General features: G+C 40.5%; 1 protein-coding gene across 1 annotated transcript; it reads right to left on the bottom strand.

The window, feature by feature from the left end:
* Positions 1–56: 56 nt before the first annotated feature.
* On the bottom strand, positions 57–14922 carry mntb (MAX network transcriptional repressor b). Its single transcript, XM_055051452.1, has 6 exons — positions 14658–14922; positions 10122–10713; positions 10002–10043; positions 9390–9501; positions 4921–5113; positions 57–4444 (listed from the first exon to the last, which is right to left on the bottom strand). Exons 1-6 carry the CDS (start codon positions 14731–14733, stop codon positions 3636–3638), a joined length of 1824 nt encoding a protein of 607 aa, XP_054907427.1. The 5' UTR covers positions 14734–14922; the 3' UTR covers positions 57–3635.
* Between the last annotated feature and the right edge of the window lie 227 nt (positions 14923–15149).

Raw genomic sequence — 15149 nt, 5'->3', positions numbered from 1 at the left:
TGTAAGGTCAGAAAAACAATAAAATTTTAAACCACAAAAACAAATAGACAAATGTGTTGTAAATGTAATAAGATTTATTAAGAATCTTTATTTTTCCATCAGCATAATTCTTCATTAATATGTTTTATTTATTTTCATTATGGTTATTTTCAACAGTGGACAGTTAGATCTAAAAGGCAGCCCAAAGTGTACAGGCGATATATAACTTAAACTTTCTCCATAGGGAAAACATGTTTTTTATATTTTATATATAATATCAATGTAGCATGAGGTCCAGGGTTCTGCCCACGTTATACAGTATTGTACATGGTCCCGAAAAGAAACATTAAAAGATCATTTTTAAAACAAACTAAACTGCAACCTACATGCAAAACAAAACCGAAAGAAAACAAGCATTTAAGATGCATACACTCATATGCTGAAACATGCGTACGATCACGAGATACAAAACTTCCATACGTACAAATATTACAAAACTCAATTTCAGTTATAGACAATATTATTTTAGCCAGAAAAGATCAACAGGCTTTTTTTTTCTTTCTCTGCTCAGCATCGCAGTCCAACTCAAAATGAAAAGTACTAAAACAACAACAACTCAGAAATCGTTTTCTCCTCCATTCACTCCAAGTACGTTTTTAGCCAGAGTTGTCACAGTGTTCAGGGAAACTGAGTATAGGCACGCACAATAGCATTCAAACAGGCTCGTCTCATAAATCTGTGTAAAAAAATAAGCTGTTAACAGCTACACACACACACACACACACATACACAGACCATCAAGCACGGGGCAAACTGCACAACCAACAAACAGCCATGCTACAGGTACAACAGGGTTAAGTAGAGCAGAGAATATATAAAACATATAATCACATTTACAGACGTAATGCAGGGAAACTGCAGAGGAGTAAAGGAGGAGATCCACCATGCACTGCAAAAACACCACATCTTACCAAATACTTTAGTCTAACTTAAGTCCAAATATTTTAAAATAGGATAAAACAGACTTAGAAGTAAAGTTTCAGCAAAATACAGGAACTTGTTTTAAGCCACAAGTGTCAAACTCGAGGCCTGCGGGCCAAATCTGGCTGCCATGAAGTTTCACGTGGCCCAGAGAGTCATGAAAATAGAACCTTGAAAATAGGAGTTGTATCCTGAAATAATATTTGATCAAATAAATAAAAGCCGTTTTCAACAGAAGAGGATTATCGCCACAGACAAAAAAATAAATAAAAATCAGAACTTTTTTCTCAGAATTTGACTTTTTCCCAGAATTTACCTAAATTGTTGACTTTAATCTTCTAAGATCAAAAGTCAGAATTCTGGGGAAAAAAGTCAAACTTCTGAGAACAAAGAGAATTCTGAGGAAAAAAAAGAAACAAAGTCAAAATTGTAAGAAAAAAATTTCTGATTTCTAGAAATCAAAATTCTAAGAATTCTGACTTTTGACCTCATGAGACTAAAGCCAGAATTATTTTATTTATCCACTGGTTATAATTATTTTTTGTAGTTTTGATATGTATTCAGCCCAGTTATATCAAAGTGTAATGATGTTTGGTATTTAACTTTAAGAAGGACTTATCGAGTGCAAAAGCGGCTATTTATTCATATTTTAGAGGTTTGTTAATGAGTTTCATCGATACATTTTACCACAACCAGACCTGTGAGGACATTCATAATCTTGATATGGCCCAAAATAAAAAAAAGTTTGACATCCCTGTTTTAAGTCAATAACTCCTTAATATTGGTGAAACAGTAGCAGTTCCATTAGCAGGCATTTTTCCAATATTATAAGTGAAATAATATGGTTCTTTTTCATCATTATTAAAGAATTATTGACTTAAACAAGCTTCTACATCTTGCTGAAAAGCTCCTTGAAAGTCATTTTTTTCTTATTTTAGGTGTACTAAGATATTCGCAGCAGAAACTAAACCAAAGTCACCTGGTGAGATTTTGTGTTTTTGCAGGGCGTAGATGTACAATAATGAGAGAATGATGCGTTTAGTCTAACATAAACATTCACACACACTGATTTACTCATTAGTGGGCATCAGAACATATCTCTAATTCTGACTAAGAACAGTTACTTTCTAATCTTTTTTATTATTTTTTTTAACAAGAGTGACAGATTTTAATTTTGTTTTTAGACACCAACTGTTTGAGTGGAAAACTAAATTCACTAAAGCTTGCAGTATCTGCTGATACATGAGCAAAGATCAATTTCCAGAGCTGCGAGAACGTTCTGAACTCTTCAGAGGTCCAAAAGTGCCACAATTCAATAAAAAAAAGAAAATAAATCCAATCACAATTACAGTTAATATTCCAATCTGATCAGGGTTTAAAATAATCTTTGACTTCACCAACATGTTTCTTTTAACTGGAAGAACTTGGGATCTTCTAACAAAAGATAAATCATTACACCAATCAATACATGAACAAAGTAGGTTTGATTTCTGTAATTGGAATAGAGTTTCCCACTGATTCTCAAGAAAGTTTAAAAAATATTTAAGATAAAAAAAATTAAAAAATTCAAATAAAACAAATGATTTTTCATTTTTAGATTATTTAATTTTTGTTTCCGATTTACGTTTCATTTTAATTCATAAACATGCTTCTGGATTGATTGAAATTTCAGACAAAATCTCTCAGAGAGCTTAACTGTGTGCCACACAAGAGCCATAAAATAAATTCAAACTCCAACAGTTTTAACAACTGATTATTTTACCAGCTACGCATTTAATTACTGCCATATTCAAATAATTCCATCATTTTTTATTCATTCATTTGTTTGAATTATGACATTTTTGATTCATCTTTAATTGTTACACTGAGGCACTTTTAGCTGTCAAAAGGTTTGTGTTGGGTGTGACATCAGTGTAAGCTGTGCTGTACGGCAGCAGGGGGCGCTGTGGTAACAGCCAGGAAATAAAACACATAGAGGGGGAAAATTGAGAGCAGAAGGAAATTGTTGCATGAAATGTGAACTTTTCCTGTAGGTCTCTGCTCAATATTATCACCCAACATGTGCTCATATAATCGATACAAACAGCAGAACATAAATTAGCAGTTAAACATATTCTCCCTATTTTTGTTTGGTTTGTAAAGTTCAAATTTGGGTGAAGCTCGAGCACAGGAGGGAAAAAAATCTGGAATACTCTCCTCCAAACATGACCGAAGCTGTTGTGAATAATTTATTTAGATCAGTGAGATTCATCTTAAAACATCAGTGATGCTTCTCCTCTTCATCACATCTGAGTGTGAAACACTCGTATCACTGCATTAAGAGCTGACGACACCTTTCACCGAATGAGAGCGAGGCTGATGGAAGTGGATCTCTGGAGCCTGAGTGTGAACTGAGCTTATCGTCTTAGTGCTTCTGGTTGCAGAGGAAAGGAATAAGAGAGAGAGGCAGGAAGAGGAAAGGTCACACTAAGTTCCTGACTTTGCGGCGATGCCAAATGTCACAGTCTCGTTTTCACCAACACTGGCCCGAACCCGCTGAGTCTGCAGCAATGTTCTCCTTAGCAGAGCTGTGACCGAAATATCAAAGATTCTCGCATCCAAAACCGACCGAACGCAGAATCCGAATGCTGAAACCGACTCGCCTCTCCGTCGGGCCGTGTGGTGGACTTTCTGTTTCAGGCCAGTTTGAGCGTGCTGACGGGGAAGGTCGGGACAGTAACCATGGTGACAGGGTTGAGGACAGCGGTCTGGCCAACCAGCTGGGGGTGCGGCGCGAGCACCGCTGTGGGTTTCCCCAGCGACGGGCTGCCCTGGCTCACCACGGCGGCGCTGCTGACCTGCGCTCCGTTAGTGTTAGCCTGAGCGCCGGCCTGGACGTGCGGCAGGGCGTGGTGGGCGAAGGTGTGGGTGATGTGGCCCACCACGGTGGGCTGGCTGACCGGCACACCCTGGGGGTACAGTGTCGGGAGGTGGGACGCGAGAGGCGCCCCCAGGTGTGCCACCGGGTGGACGGTGATGTGTCCGATGGGCTGGGCTATGTGCTGGTGGGTCGCCGTAACGGGTGCCGCCGCCATTGGCTGCGGGGTGGAGGAAGTGGGACCCGGAGAGGGGGCTATGTGTGCTAAGTGTTTGTGGTTGGCTGGGAGGGTGTGACTGACCGAGTGGATCACCGACGGGTGCGAGACGGCGGCGTGAGCGATGACGGTCGGCTGGACCTGCACAGCTGGAGTATGAAGAGGAAGAGGAGGAGGAGGAGGAGGGCCGGGAGGCGGAGCAGGGGCGATGGCCTGAGGAGGAGGAGGACCTGCAGGAGGAGGAGCGGCGAGGACTCCGGAAAGAGGAAGAGTGGCGTGCTGGATGGACAGATGTGGAGCCAGGAGCGGCTGGGCCTGGAGGATGGACAGAACCGGTTTCTGGAGGGACGCGGGAACGGGACGAGCGGCAGCGTTTTCCTCCACATCCTGGTCGAAGTTGTCCTCTCCCTCTGAGGATCAGACAGAAAACTGTGACATCATGACAGGAAACTGCATTTACAGAAATATTCACACCTCCTCAAACCTTCAGTGCATTTTAAAGCGATTTCATAAAGCAGAGGCAGCGTGTTTCTGGACTCCACGTCACATTTTGTTTTCACAGTTTAGCTTCTCCTGCAACATAAGCTGTTTTTTTTACTCTACAACATAAAATCTAGAAAACATTTTAAATGTATTCATGGTTTTTACAACTGTATAAACACAGAACCGCTTAGCAAAAACGCTCTGGGCCTGTAACGATAACAAATGAAACTGGATGATGAATTGTCCCAGAAGTTATTGCGATAAACAATAACGTTGTTTTGAGACCAAATTCAAGTAATGAACAGATGTGGAGCCAGGACATCTGGCTCCACATCTGTATAATAATATACAGATGTGATAACTGCATAATAATAAAAAACTACGTCTGCCAGCCATTTGGCACCTGAGGCAGTAGACGTGGAGGCCTGGTCGTCCTCCGGCTGGATGGTCTGTCGGAGGACTCGGTCGATCTCCATGGCGTCCATGTTCTGGCTGAGCTCGTTCTTCAGCTCGGCCAGCCGCTGCTGCGTGGAGATCTTCTCTCTGGCCAAACGCTCCATCTCGTGCTCAAACTCCTTCTCCTTACGCTTCAGAGTCTTTGAGGGGAGAGAAACACACCAACAGGATGTGTAACAAACAGCTTCCATCAAATTTAAGATAAAATATGATGGTTTCATTCCAAAATGAAAAAGAAAGTAATTTGTTAAATATATTTATGCTTCGTACCCTTCTGTATGATTTATGTATGTTGTATTTTGAAAAACTTAATATATGTTTAAAAAAAGAAAAAAAAAATCCATAAAACACAAGTAGATTAAATGTCACCATTATAAATATAGACAAACTCTGTTCATCCTTTAACTTTCAGATTTATCTCGTTAACAGAACTCTGTAGAGCTTGACTGCATGTTAGTGACGCAGATCCACCATTTAATTCAAGCGTGTAGGACAAGGGACACATCTAAAATTTGCAGGACTCGAAGAATGCAGTTTGCAACTTCTGGAGTAAATAATTTTAATTCTGTGTAATCATGGCAGTAAAGATGTTGAGTCTCTTACCAACCAGTGATTCACTGCAGAACGTTTTGTCCCATAGACACTCGAACGGCACCAGGTGAGCATAAGACTGACAAAAAACTTATCATGAACATGAAAGAATCTTCATGACTGTTGTCGTTATTTACAGAACAATGCAAAGTTGACACTTTTAATGCAACTTTGATTTTAAAATTTCATAATTTATTGAATGACGCTTCATGAAGCAGTTCTAAACCTTCATTTGAAGGTGTGTGTGTTATACACACTTCAAATAAAATGCTACTCAAGGAATTATCTAAGAGTCAGTTTTCCATGTTTCCTTTAATTGCAGGAAAATGTTTTACTTCCAGAGGGAAATATGCAAATCCATTTCTTATCATGGATAAAATAATTTTGCTTAACACCCTGGCATTTAAAAGGCTTCTGTCCCAATTTTGATTTGCTGAGGGGGGGAAGTGTGGCGATTCTAATTTTTTATTTTCTGGTTGAGAAGGAAAAGGGAAGAAAATCTTTTCCAGCCCCAATACTCCATCTGTGTGACCCAGATTCTTCGCGTGTCAACTTACGTAAAACGTCACATAGCGTGACAGGCTAAGGACATTAACATAGATTACAAGAGGGGACCAAAAGAGATGAAGAGGGATGAAGGCTAAGGAAGGGATTTTTTTGGCTACTTAATTTTATTACAGCACATCTGAGTCTGGTTTTTTTTAACTGAAAACAACAGAGTAGGTGAAACCCAATGTGATGCTCCAACAGTTCAGGAAGGAAAGCCGTATTTTCTGTCTGTGGGCCTGGTAACAGCGCCTCACGTGAGCCACATTCCTCCCCGCTCCAGTCACTGTAAGCTACCAGATCCAGGCCGGATCCGACCCACAGCCGTTTACGGTTCAGCTCAAAAACTCACAGGCAGATTTAATGACGGTGTCACAAAAATAAAACTGGGCTTTGCAGCAACAGGTTGCTCTTAATGAAGCTTAAATGAAACTAGTGTCTTTTATTAAAAAGCAACTTTCTCCACATGATTTCCACAAACACTAAATATCAGCGCCTTGCAAATGTATTCATATCGCTTAAACTTTTACACATTTTTTCAGGTTATAACAATAAAACTAAATAAAATCCACCAGGTTAGAAAGTATATAAATATGTAAACAACTAATGTTTTTGCCTGCATGTTTCTCTGTCCCACTGGTTGCTCGTTCTCTTGTTTGTTTGTTTTTTTTACTTGTTTGGAATAAATAAATGAATCACAAAAACTAAATTTACGAAGGAGTAATTCAGACGTTGGGATTGAAACAATCAAATTAACTGTGATGTATTGATTATTAAAATTATTGTTAACTAATTTAGAAATTGATTGTTAACTGGAGTATAGAGACTCACAAAAAAGGTAATTTGCTGAAAGATCAACATATTTAGAGATGCAAAATATATATTTATTTTCCATTGAAGGTAAAAAAATAAAAATAAAATTCTTCTTTATCTGCAAAGTTTGATCTTCACCTGGTTCAATTTCAGTGAAAGAAATATCTTCCATTTATCATCTTTTGCTGTCAAGTTATTGATCGGTTAATAAAAAAATGGATAGATTAGCTTTATGCTGTATGAAAGTTAAGTCAAGCAGAAGCATTTGTTTTGCTACAAATGATGAAGCATACACCAAACAGTTGCTTTCCTATTAGCAATAAAATGTTTATTAAATTCTATTGAATTATTTGTTCATTGGCAAATGTATTTCTAAAATGTAAAATAAGCTTAACTTGTTAAATAAAAAATCTGTTGCAAAATGCACCACTTTATTTGATTAATTGCCAGAATAATTTGTTGATGAATCGATGACTAAAATAATTGCATTTTGCCATGGTGATGGCAGCATTGTGCTGTGGGAATGTTATTCTTTCGCAGGAAGAAAATTGTTTTATGACTTTTTGCTGAAAAACGTCTTATCTATTTTTAATCTAAACATGAAATCCCAGTAAAACACACTCAGGTTTCTGGTTTCTAACGCAACAAAATGAAAACGTTCAACAGTAACAAAATCTGCAGCAAAGACACAAGATGACTCTGAATGAGTCCAGTACCAACTACTACAAGTTCTGGAGTACTTTTGTTCATCCGTGCAACTCGGTCACCATTCGTCTTGTGGTAAATCACCAAGGAAACTGCTGCCACCCATAGCTGTTTCCGTGGCAACCTCCTGATCAGGCTGCTGGAGAAGCAGTTTGCAAAAGAAAGGAGGGTGAAGTACAAGGCCGCATGCAAGGAAAGATGTGGCTGGACGCCGGCCAGCTGGGCGCTTTGGATCTTCCCCTCAACACGCCCTTCCCCCCGTGTCCCTCTTTCATTCTCTTCTTTTAAAAGATTCCTGCGTCTCTGGAGTAAAAATGGCTGCTCTTGCAGGTTTGATTACCAATCCAACAAGTATTTCTGAAAGGGAGGGAAAAGCCTAGAATAATTCTGATACAGGTCTGCGGAGATTAAGAGGAAAGAGCTGACGTCGCTATAGTGAGTCTCTACCTATCCCCTTGTTATCACCATGGAGACACAGCCACATCGTTAACACCTGTCATGGCCTCCCTCCCTCTTTCTCTGTCGTCTCAAAGAGCAAGGCGGATCAGAGCGGGCGAGTGACGGTGACGTCATCGGGTTTGCTGTCGCCATGTGCTCGGATCTCACATGGCTCAGAAACAGAAAGGCATTTACAGGTTTACAGGAGCGCCGCTGCCCAAAGAGGAAGACAAAACATCTGGGAGGGATCGATTCTATGATTAAGTAGCTGCCAGCATCAAAATGAGCTCATTCATTTTCAGGAAAAACTGCATGGAGTGATAAATGAACAGGATTAAACAGAAGTAATTTACCAAATAGTAACAGAGTCTCCCCACTGTTGAAACAAAAAGATGTAAAAAAAAAAGAAAAAAACGAGGCGATAGCAAAACAGCTCACAGGAAAAATAAAGAGTAACATTACAGCTAAGGTCAGACAGAGGCGTGACCCCAGTATCAGTACGCTGAAAGTTTCAAAAGTTAACGTTTCAAAAAGTAAAGCAGCTGCAAGCAGTCTGGCTGCTGGAGCAGATAGCCTGACCAACTAACCACCCAATACCAGCTCACTACTGTTGATGTATAACAAGCAAAACAAAATGCTGATTTACATGTAAATCAAACTAAATAAATGCATTACAGAACAAAACTGCAAGTGTTTCAGTGTTTGTTGAAGGCTATTTGTTGGTTAAAGCGTTACATTTTCATTCAGATTTTCACCCTCCCCAACCGGGTCTCTAATCCACCCAGCTCCGCTCCCAGGGGGGTTCCTGTTCCCCATGATCTTGCTGCCAGCCGTGTTATGAACAAATTCCCTCATCTCTTGGCCTATTTTAGCTCCGCTCACTAACTTTCCATTGCGCAGCAAATTGAACTTCAAATGTCAGAGGATTCGCTGCAGAAAAAGGCGGCACTGCATTTGCTGTAGCCTCAGGCCGCAAAGTAGACCACCCAGAGAAAACGTCACATAATCACATCCAGTATTAATTCTCTGCACAACTAAAGCAACTTCTGAGAAACTGTAATCACTTTTATTTACTTGTTAGCTGAAACTTTATCTTATATTCTAACATTGATGTCAGTTCAGACAAACTGCCGTGCCAACCAGTCATGATGATGGGAAACTTTAGAGAACATTAAGAGTTCATTCACAATTTATTTTCTGTTTTGGATTCACAGCCAATTTTGACCCAGACAGAAAACAAAGGGGCTTTGGACCACAGAAAGGAGAAAAATAGCAGAAACAAGAAGATAATGAGTCTTTTTCCAAAATATTTGACCTACTGACCTGTATGTAACGGAGTGCACTGCGCAGAACGCTGAGGTTAGAGGTTTTCTTCTCATCAACATTGGGAACGTTTTTCTTTAGTGTCTCAAAACACTCTTTGAGGTGTGCTCTCCTGCAGCAGTTTACGAAAAAAACAAAATAAAATTTAGTCTAACCGTTACAGCATTTATAAACTGAAAAATGCCAAAAACAATTTCACTGAACTAAACTACACAAGTAGGTTTTATTGTCCTGCAGTGTAAATTCAGGTGTGACAGCAGCAACAGATGTAAATGTTCACATAAAAAGTTCTTACAGTTTAACAACGCAATATAAAAAAACAACAACAATAATAGTCATCATTTACTGTTCAACATTGTACTCTGTAGTTATTAAAAATAAACATATCAGACTCGTGATCCAAGTGTTGGGCAACTCAATCGAATCACTTTCTCAAAAATGTACATTATGTGCATGTTTGCTGAACCCTGAACAAAACAAATTATTTACTATACAGTAGAGAAAAACAAATGCGATAACAGCAGAAATGTTGTTTAAAAATGAGAAAAAACAGAGTAAGTGACTGTATAACAAATGTCAAGACGTTGTAAACATATCAACATAAAGACTAACCTGTTCTTTTCCAGCTTATTGTGCACCTCTCTGGTTCCCGCTCTGGAAAATAAAATACAACGTAAACATGAACAGATCCCAAACTTAAATTAACTGCCCCATTCAAACACTTGAACTAACCCTCCAGGTCTCCTCTTGCCCTCCATCCCCCTCAGGTCTTCTATCGTCACGCCGTTGGGGCGTGACTGAGGTGTAGGTGGCGCTTGATGGGGAACCAGTGCATGATGGGAGCCAGAGCCATTGGTACTAATAGAAGCTGGGAACTGAATCTGCATCTGAGGCTGCGATAGGCCAGGCTTTACGTCTATCAGCTGCTGAGCAGGTTCCATTTTAATCTGGGAGGGGCACAACAGGTGATGAGACACTGACTGCTGCTGCTGCGGCGCCGCCGTAGAGGAAGTGCTCTCTGTTTTGGGAGGCAGGGGGCTGCTGAGTGAAGTGGCAGCTGCAGCGATCGGCGTAGTGAGGGGGAGTGGGGGGACAGAGGGTGTCGCATTGACGACCGGGACCATCGGGATGACGGCGATGGGAACTTGTGAAGGTGGGAGAGAAGGCGGCGGAGGGGCGGGAGGATGTTGCGGCTGCTGGCGAAGAGCATCATCAGCCCAAGCAGTGTGGTTGGCTCTGACAGGCAGAGGTGAGGCGACAAGCTCCACATGTTTAGACTCGGCCTCCGTCTTGATGGCTTCCTTCTCCGTAAACGGCTCTTCCTCTGCAGAAGAGCGACGGATAATACTTAGGTCAGAAATACAGTACGCTGAAATTTACATAAATTAAAGTGATTGATACTGGGAGGCAAATTATCAATTATTGGGTTATTCTAGAGTCGACTGCTGCTGCTTATCGATAAGATAACTTATGTCTTTCCATAACATAAAGGGATCCATTTTTCATTTATTGAATTTAAAAAGAGAAGCACTTCGTTTTATTTGAACTTTTTTGTGTCAGTTGTATTAAATACTGAACAAATTAAAAAATTGTGGTCTTCTCACATTATTAAATGTAGACAGTTCTAGAAATAAACCATGCTTATTGGCATCATGTCTTTTTCCATCATGTTACAATTTTTCTAAGTTATGTCCTCCACTTTTCTGTCACATCATTGCCTTCGTACCAAATCAGTAAATATTGGTTGAGATGCTGACCCTGCATATTAAGGTAAAGCTTAAGGAGCTTGTTGAGTGTAATAAATCATTTATCAACAAATAATCACAAGTTGATTCATTCTTTGAATCCCTGCGATTATGTTAATATCTGACAGGATAGAAGAGTATTCAGAAGAGAAGCAACTAAGAGACCATGCACATCACTTTGAACACCTTTTGAAACATGGTGGTGGCAGCATCATGCTATTTCCTTTAGCGTAGACGGGAAAGCTAGTAGGAGTTAATGAGAAGATGGATGGGTATTTATCGTATTGTTTATTATTTACTGTAAAACGTTTCTTATGATAAAAATGTTGATTTATCATTGTCTCGATAAATTCCAATGAATAATGTAAAATAAAAACTGACTGTGTTATCGGAAATGTTATTGTTCTATGAGAACATCAAGAAATTTCAGTAAATTTGGCAAATATGATTAAATGCAGCTGTTGTGTGCAGCTTAGTGATATAAATCAGGTTTATTTAAGTGACTGGCGCCCTGAAGAAGCCTGTGTCAAATGGGAATTTATTTCAAGAGCATTATTAGTGTTTAGGCAGCCATAGTTACCTACAAAATATGTCATAAATAGTTTATTGTCATAACAATAGTACCAAAAAATATTGGGATAAAGTTCTAAATCCATGTTGCCCACCACTGATTTGGCTGGAAACTCTAATTAACATTTAACACTGGAACTGGAATACACTTTAATTCTCCAAAATAAATAAACAAAACAACAGGAACAACACATAAATGAGTTATGAAGTCTCTACAAACAAAACTGTCCTTCAAAAACAGCTAATTGAGACAAAAGCATCAGACTGAAGACTATAGTTACCGTGGTTTTGGTAGAAAAAGAGAGAAAAAAGAAAAAATCATTCAAATGGAAATTATTAAACTTGTTTTAACGTATCAAGTGTTGAAACATCCCTAAAGTTAGCTTCATAACACAAACAAACACAAGCAGTGAATGACATCATGTGGGAAACGGAGTGGAAACAAGAGAAGCTGTGTGAGAAGCTCTGCCCTGTGATTGGACTGGTCCGGTGCTGAGCAGGCCTCCAGCCCCAGGCTACCTCAGGACAACTGACCAACAACAGCAGAGGACAGAGCGCTGTGACACTCCAGCACTCGCGCTAGAGCGCTCTAAAAATAGATCACCGGTCGAAGATAAAAGCATTAAATTAAAAAAAATGATAAAAATACCCACAACACACACATAACGATGTGAGTGAATAGTTAGTACACACTGCAGCGCCAGGCTGGAAAACCCTGCATTACCATGGACACAGCTACATCAAAAACAGAAGATCCCAGGGATTCCTCAACCTGTGTGCGGCGTATGCAGCACCCAAACATGTCCAACAATAGGTGTCAGGAGGCCCAGCTTCACATTAGGCAAGACTTTCGTTTCTGTTCTGCATGACTCTGCAAACCCCCTGATGGCACAATTTCCTCTCACCTAGGAGAACATTCGCCCCTGAGAGGACCTGCACAGTTGGATACTGTCGTCATGATGATATGCAGAAAAAAGCTTCTCCTCTCTGCTCGCTTCCTTCTGTGTATTAAGTAACAACTACTTGAAAAATGCCAGTTTTTCAGAATGCATTCGTATCAGTTTGTTGTTCTGCAGTATGTTTTTGCAGTGACATCAAACTGTCTGCTGTTTTGTTAATTTATTTTGGATATTTAAATTATTGTTTTTCCAGTTCCAGTGTTACATGTTCATTAGAATTTAAAGTTTATTGGTCTTTGAGAATGTGTTCTTGCTTTATTGTATTGCATCACCATTACATTTCTTGAAAATTATCTCAAAACAACAATATTATTGTTTGTCACAATAACTTCAGGGACGATTTACAATAAAGTATTGAGTCTACATTACCATAACAATACGTTACTTTAACTACAAATGAACCTTTTCCAACTTTCATATTTCAAAATCCCTCATAGGAGTCTTGATGAGGAAACACTGAGTTCATCCCTGTACTGTTCATATCAGAGATGTACAAACTTTTTGTCACACGGAAAATCGTCAAGTCAACAAGAAACAAGTCGCGGAACAAGAAAGTGAAAAATTACAAAATAAAGCAAAAGAAATAATAATTTTTTGTCGTGAAAGAATACTTCTTGTTTAGATCCAGAAATGTAAACAGGATTTTGAACATTTTCTGAATTAACAAAAACGCATCTAGCGGAGATTAAGTTTATTTAGATCCAACAAAGTTGCCTTTTCAGTAATATATGTGGTTCTATGTTGTTTTTTTTAAAAGTGTGGTTATAAAATCAATAAATAAATTGGGTTGTTGAAAGAAAATGATGCTGTTATCACAAATAAAACATCTCCATTCTTGAATTGCAGTAGGTGGGCCACACAAAATCAGCTCAAGGGCCACAAATGGCCCCCGGGCCGCACTTTTAACACCCCCGGTCAAAATCTTCCGACCCGGCTGAGCCAGGGGTAAGTAGGGAGTTGCCCCACTTACTTACTCTCCCACTTTCAGTCCCTCAACCCGCCACTGTCTGAATGGGAAGGGCGGGGACGAGAAAGGTGCGTGGATGTGGATGTGTGTGCGCGTGTGCCTGCGCACGTTTGTGTATCTATGAGGTAGGAGGGGGAGGGGTGGCGTGCACGTGGTCGGTGTGGGTGGATCCAAGCACGCGGTAGGGTAAGTAAGTATGCAGCAACGGGAGGAGGATAGGGAGTGGGGGTGTCTGACACGTCATCAGTGGGATCAGCACACACACACACACACACACACACAAAAATCAACCTCACTTCCTTATCCAGCTTTGACCGAATCATAAATCATTGCGTCCAACCTATCGGTTTCTATCGCAAACACAAAAGGTGATAAATGTTCATGAAACACATTATTTTTTTTACTTCCCCTCAGAAATTCAAATTAGACAAGCTGGGCGCGTGAGGGCCCGCCCTGTGCGCGCGTGTGTCATGAGATAGCTGAGCAATGTCAGGGTATTATGTAAAGAGCAGAGCTCGCCACCGCCCTGCCGGTGCCATTGAGCAAAAATACATTTAATTTACTCACAAATAATTTAAAAAAATGTGCGACAATTATAACATAACTGGTTATTTCATACTATTTTCTATAATATTTTAAAACTTACAAGATGCTACCGGTGCATACAAAGGGGTATGTTGGGTTTCTGCAACAGATTAATATGATATTTAAATGAACTCCATTACACACAGGCGCGCGCGTACGGTGAGTCACAAGGGTGTTGAAACACCGTCTCACACACAAACACACACACACTACAGGCGCGCAAAGAAGTAGTTCAGAAAAACAACTTTGTCCATTTCCGCCTTTAGATGAAGCGATCTGTGCCCAGTGACAGTTCGCCTCCTTTGTGGCGCTGAGCGCCTCATCACCACAGACAGGCAGGTTAAACCCTCCAACCCCAGCTCTCCCAAAAAACGCTGTTTCAAGTGTCACTCCGCTCTGCTATCTGGGCTCCCTCCCTGCATCAGTCTGCAGATTAACTCACCACGTCTTGTTTGTTGTTGCTGCTGGGCTTGCCATTCCAGGTACCTGGCCGCCTCCAAAAGTGTGTCGATACTCATTTCGCGTAAACCCTGACGGCAGGGGGGGACCCGGTGGTCCGGGACGGAAAGAGGGGGGGAATGGAAAGTAGTGCCCCGGTATTCAGCGCTACGTGCGCGGCTTCACTCCAGTGTGAGCCCCCCTTGTGCGGTTCTCCAGAAAGCAGGCGGCAAGTTTTTTTTTAATCCAGCCAAACAGAAAGTAGATCCCGAAATACGTAAAAAAAAAAAAAAAAAAAAAAAAAAAAAAAAAGGTTGCAACAAGATGGCGAAGCGAGCACGGGAATACACACAACAAGGCGAGTCGTGTTCTCGGTAAGGCCCGCCCCTCCCGGATTCCTGCCCCGCCCTGTTACTACGGCCGCTAGCAAAACCCGGCGATCCAGTCGCGCATTCCTCCTCCTCGCTGCCTCTTTTCACGAAATTTAAGCTTACCC

This window comes from Poeciliopsis prolifica, unplaced genomic scaffold (assembly GCF_027474105.1).
Source record: "Poeciliopsis prolifica strain line A6 unplaced genomic scaffold, Auburn_PproV2 SCAFFOLD033, whole genome shotgun sequence".
Taxonomy (NCBI): domain Eukaryota; kingdom Metazoa; phylum Chordata; class Actinopteri; order Cyprinodontiformes; family Poeciliidae; genus Poeciliopsis; species Poeciliopsis prolifica.
This window is presented reverse-complemented; position numbering and strand designations above follow the sequence as displayed.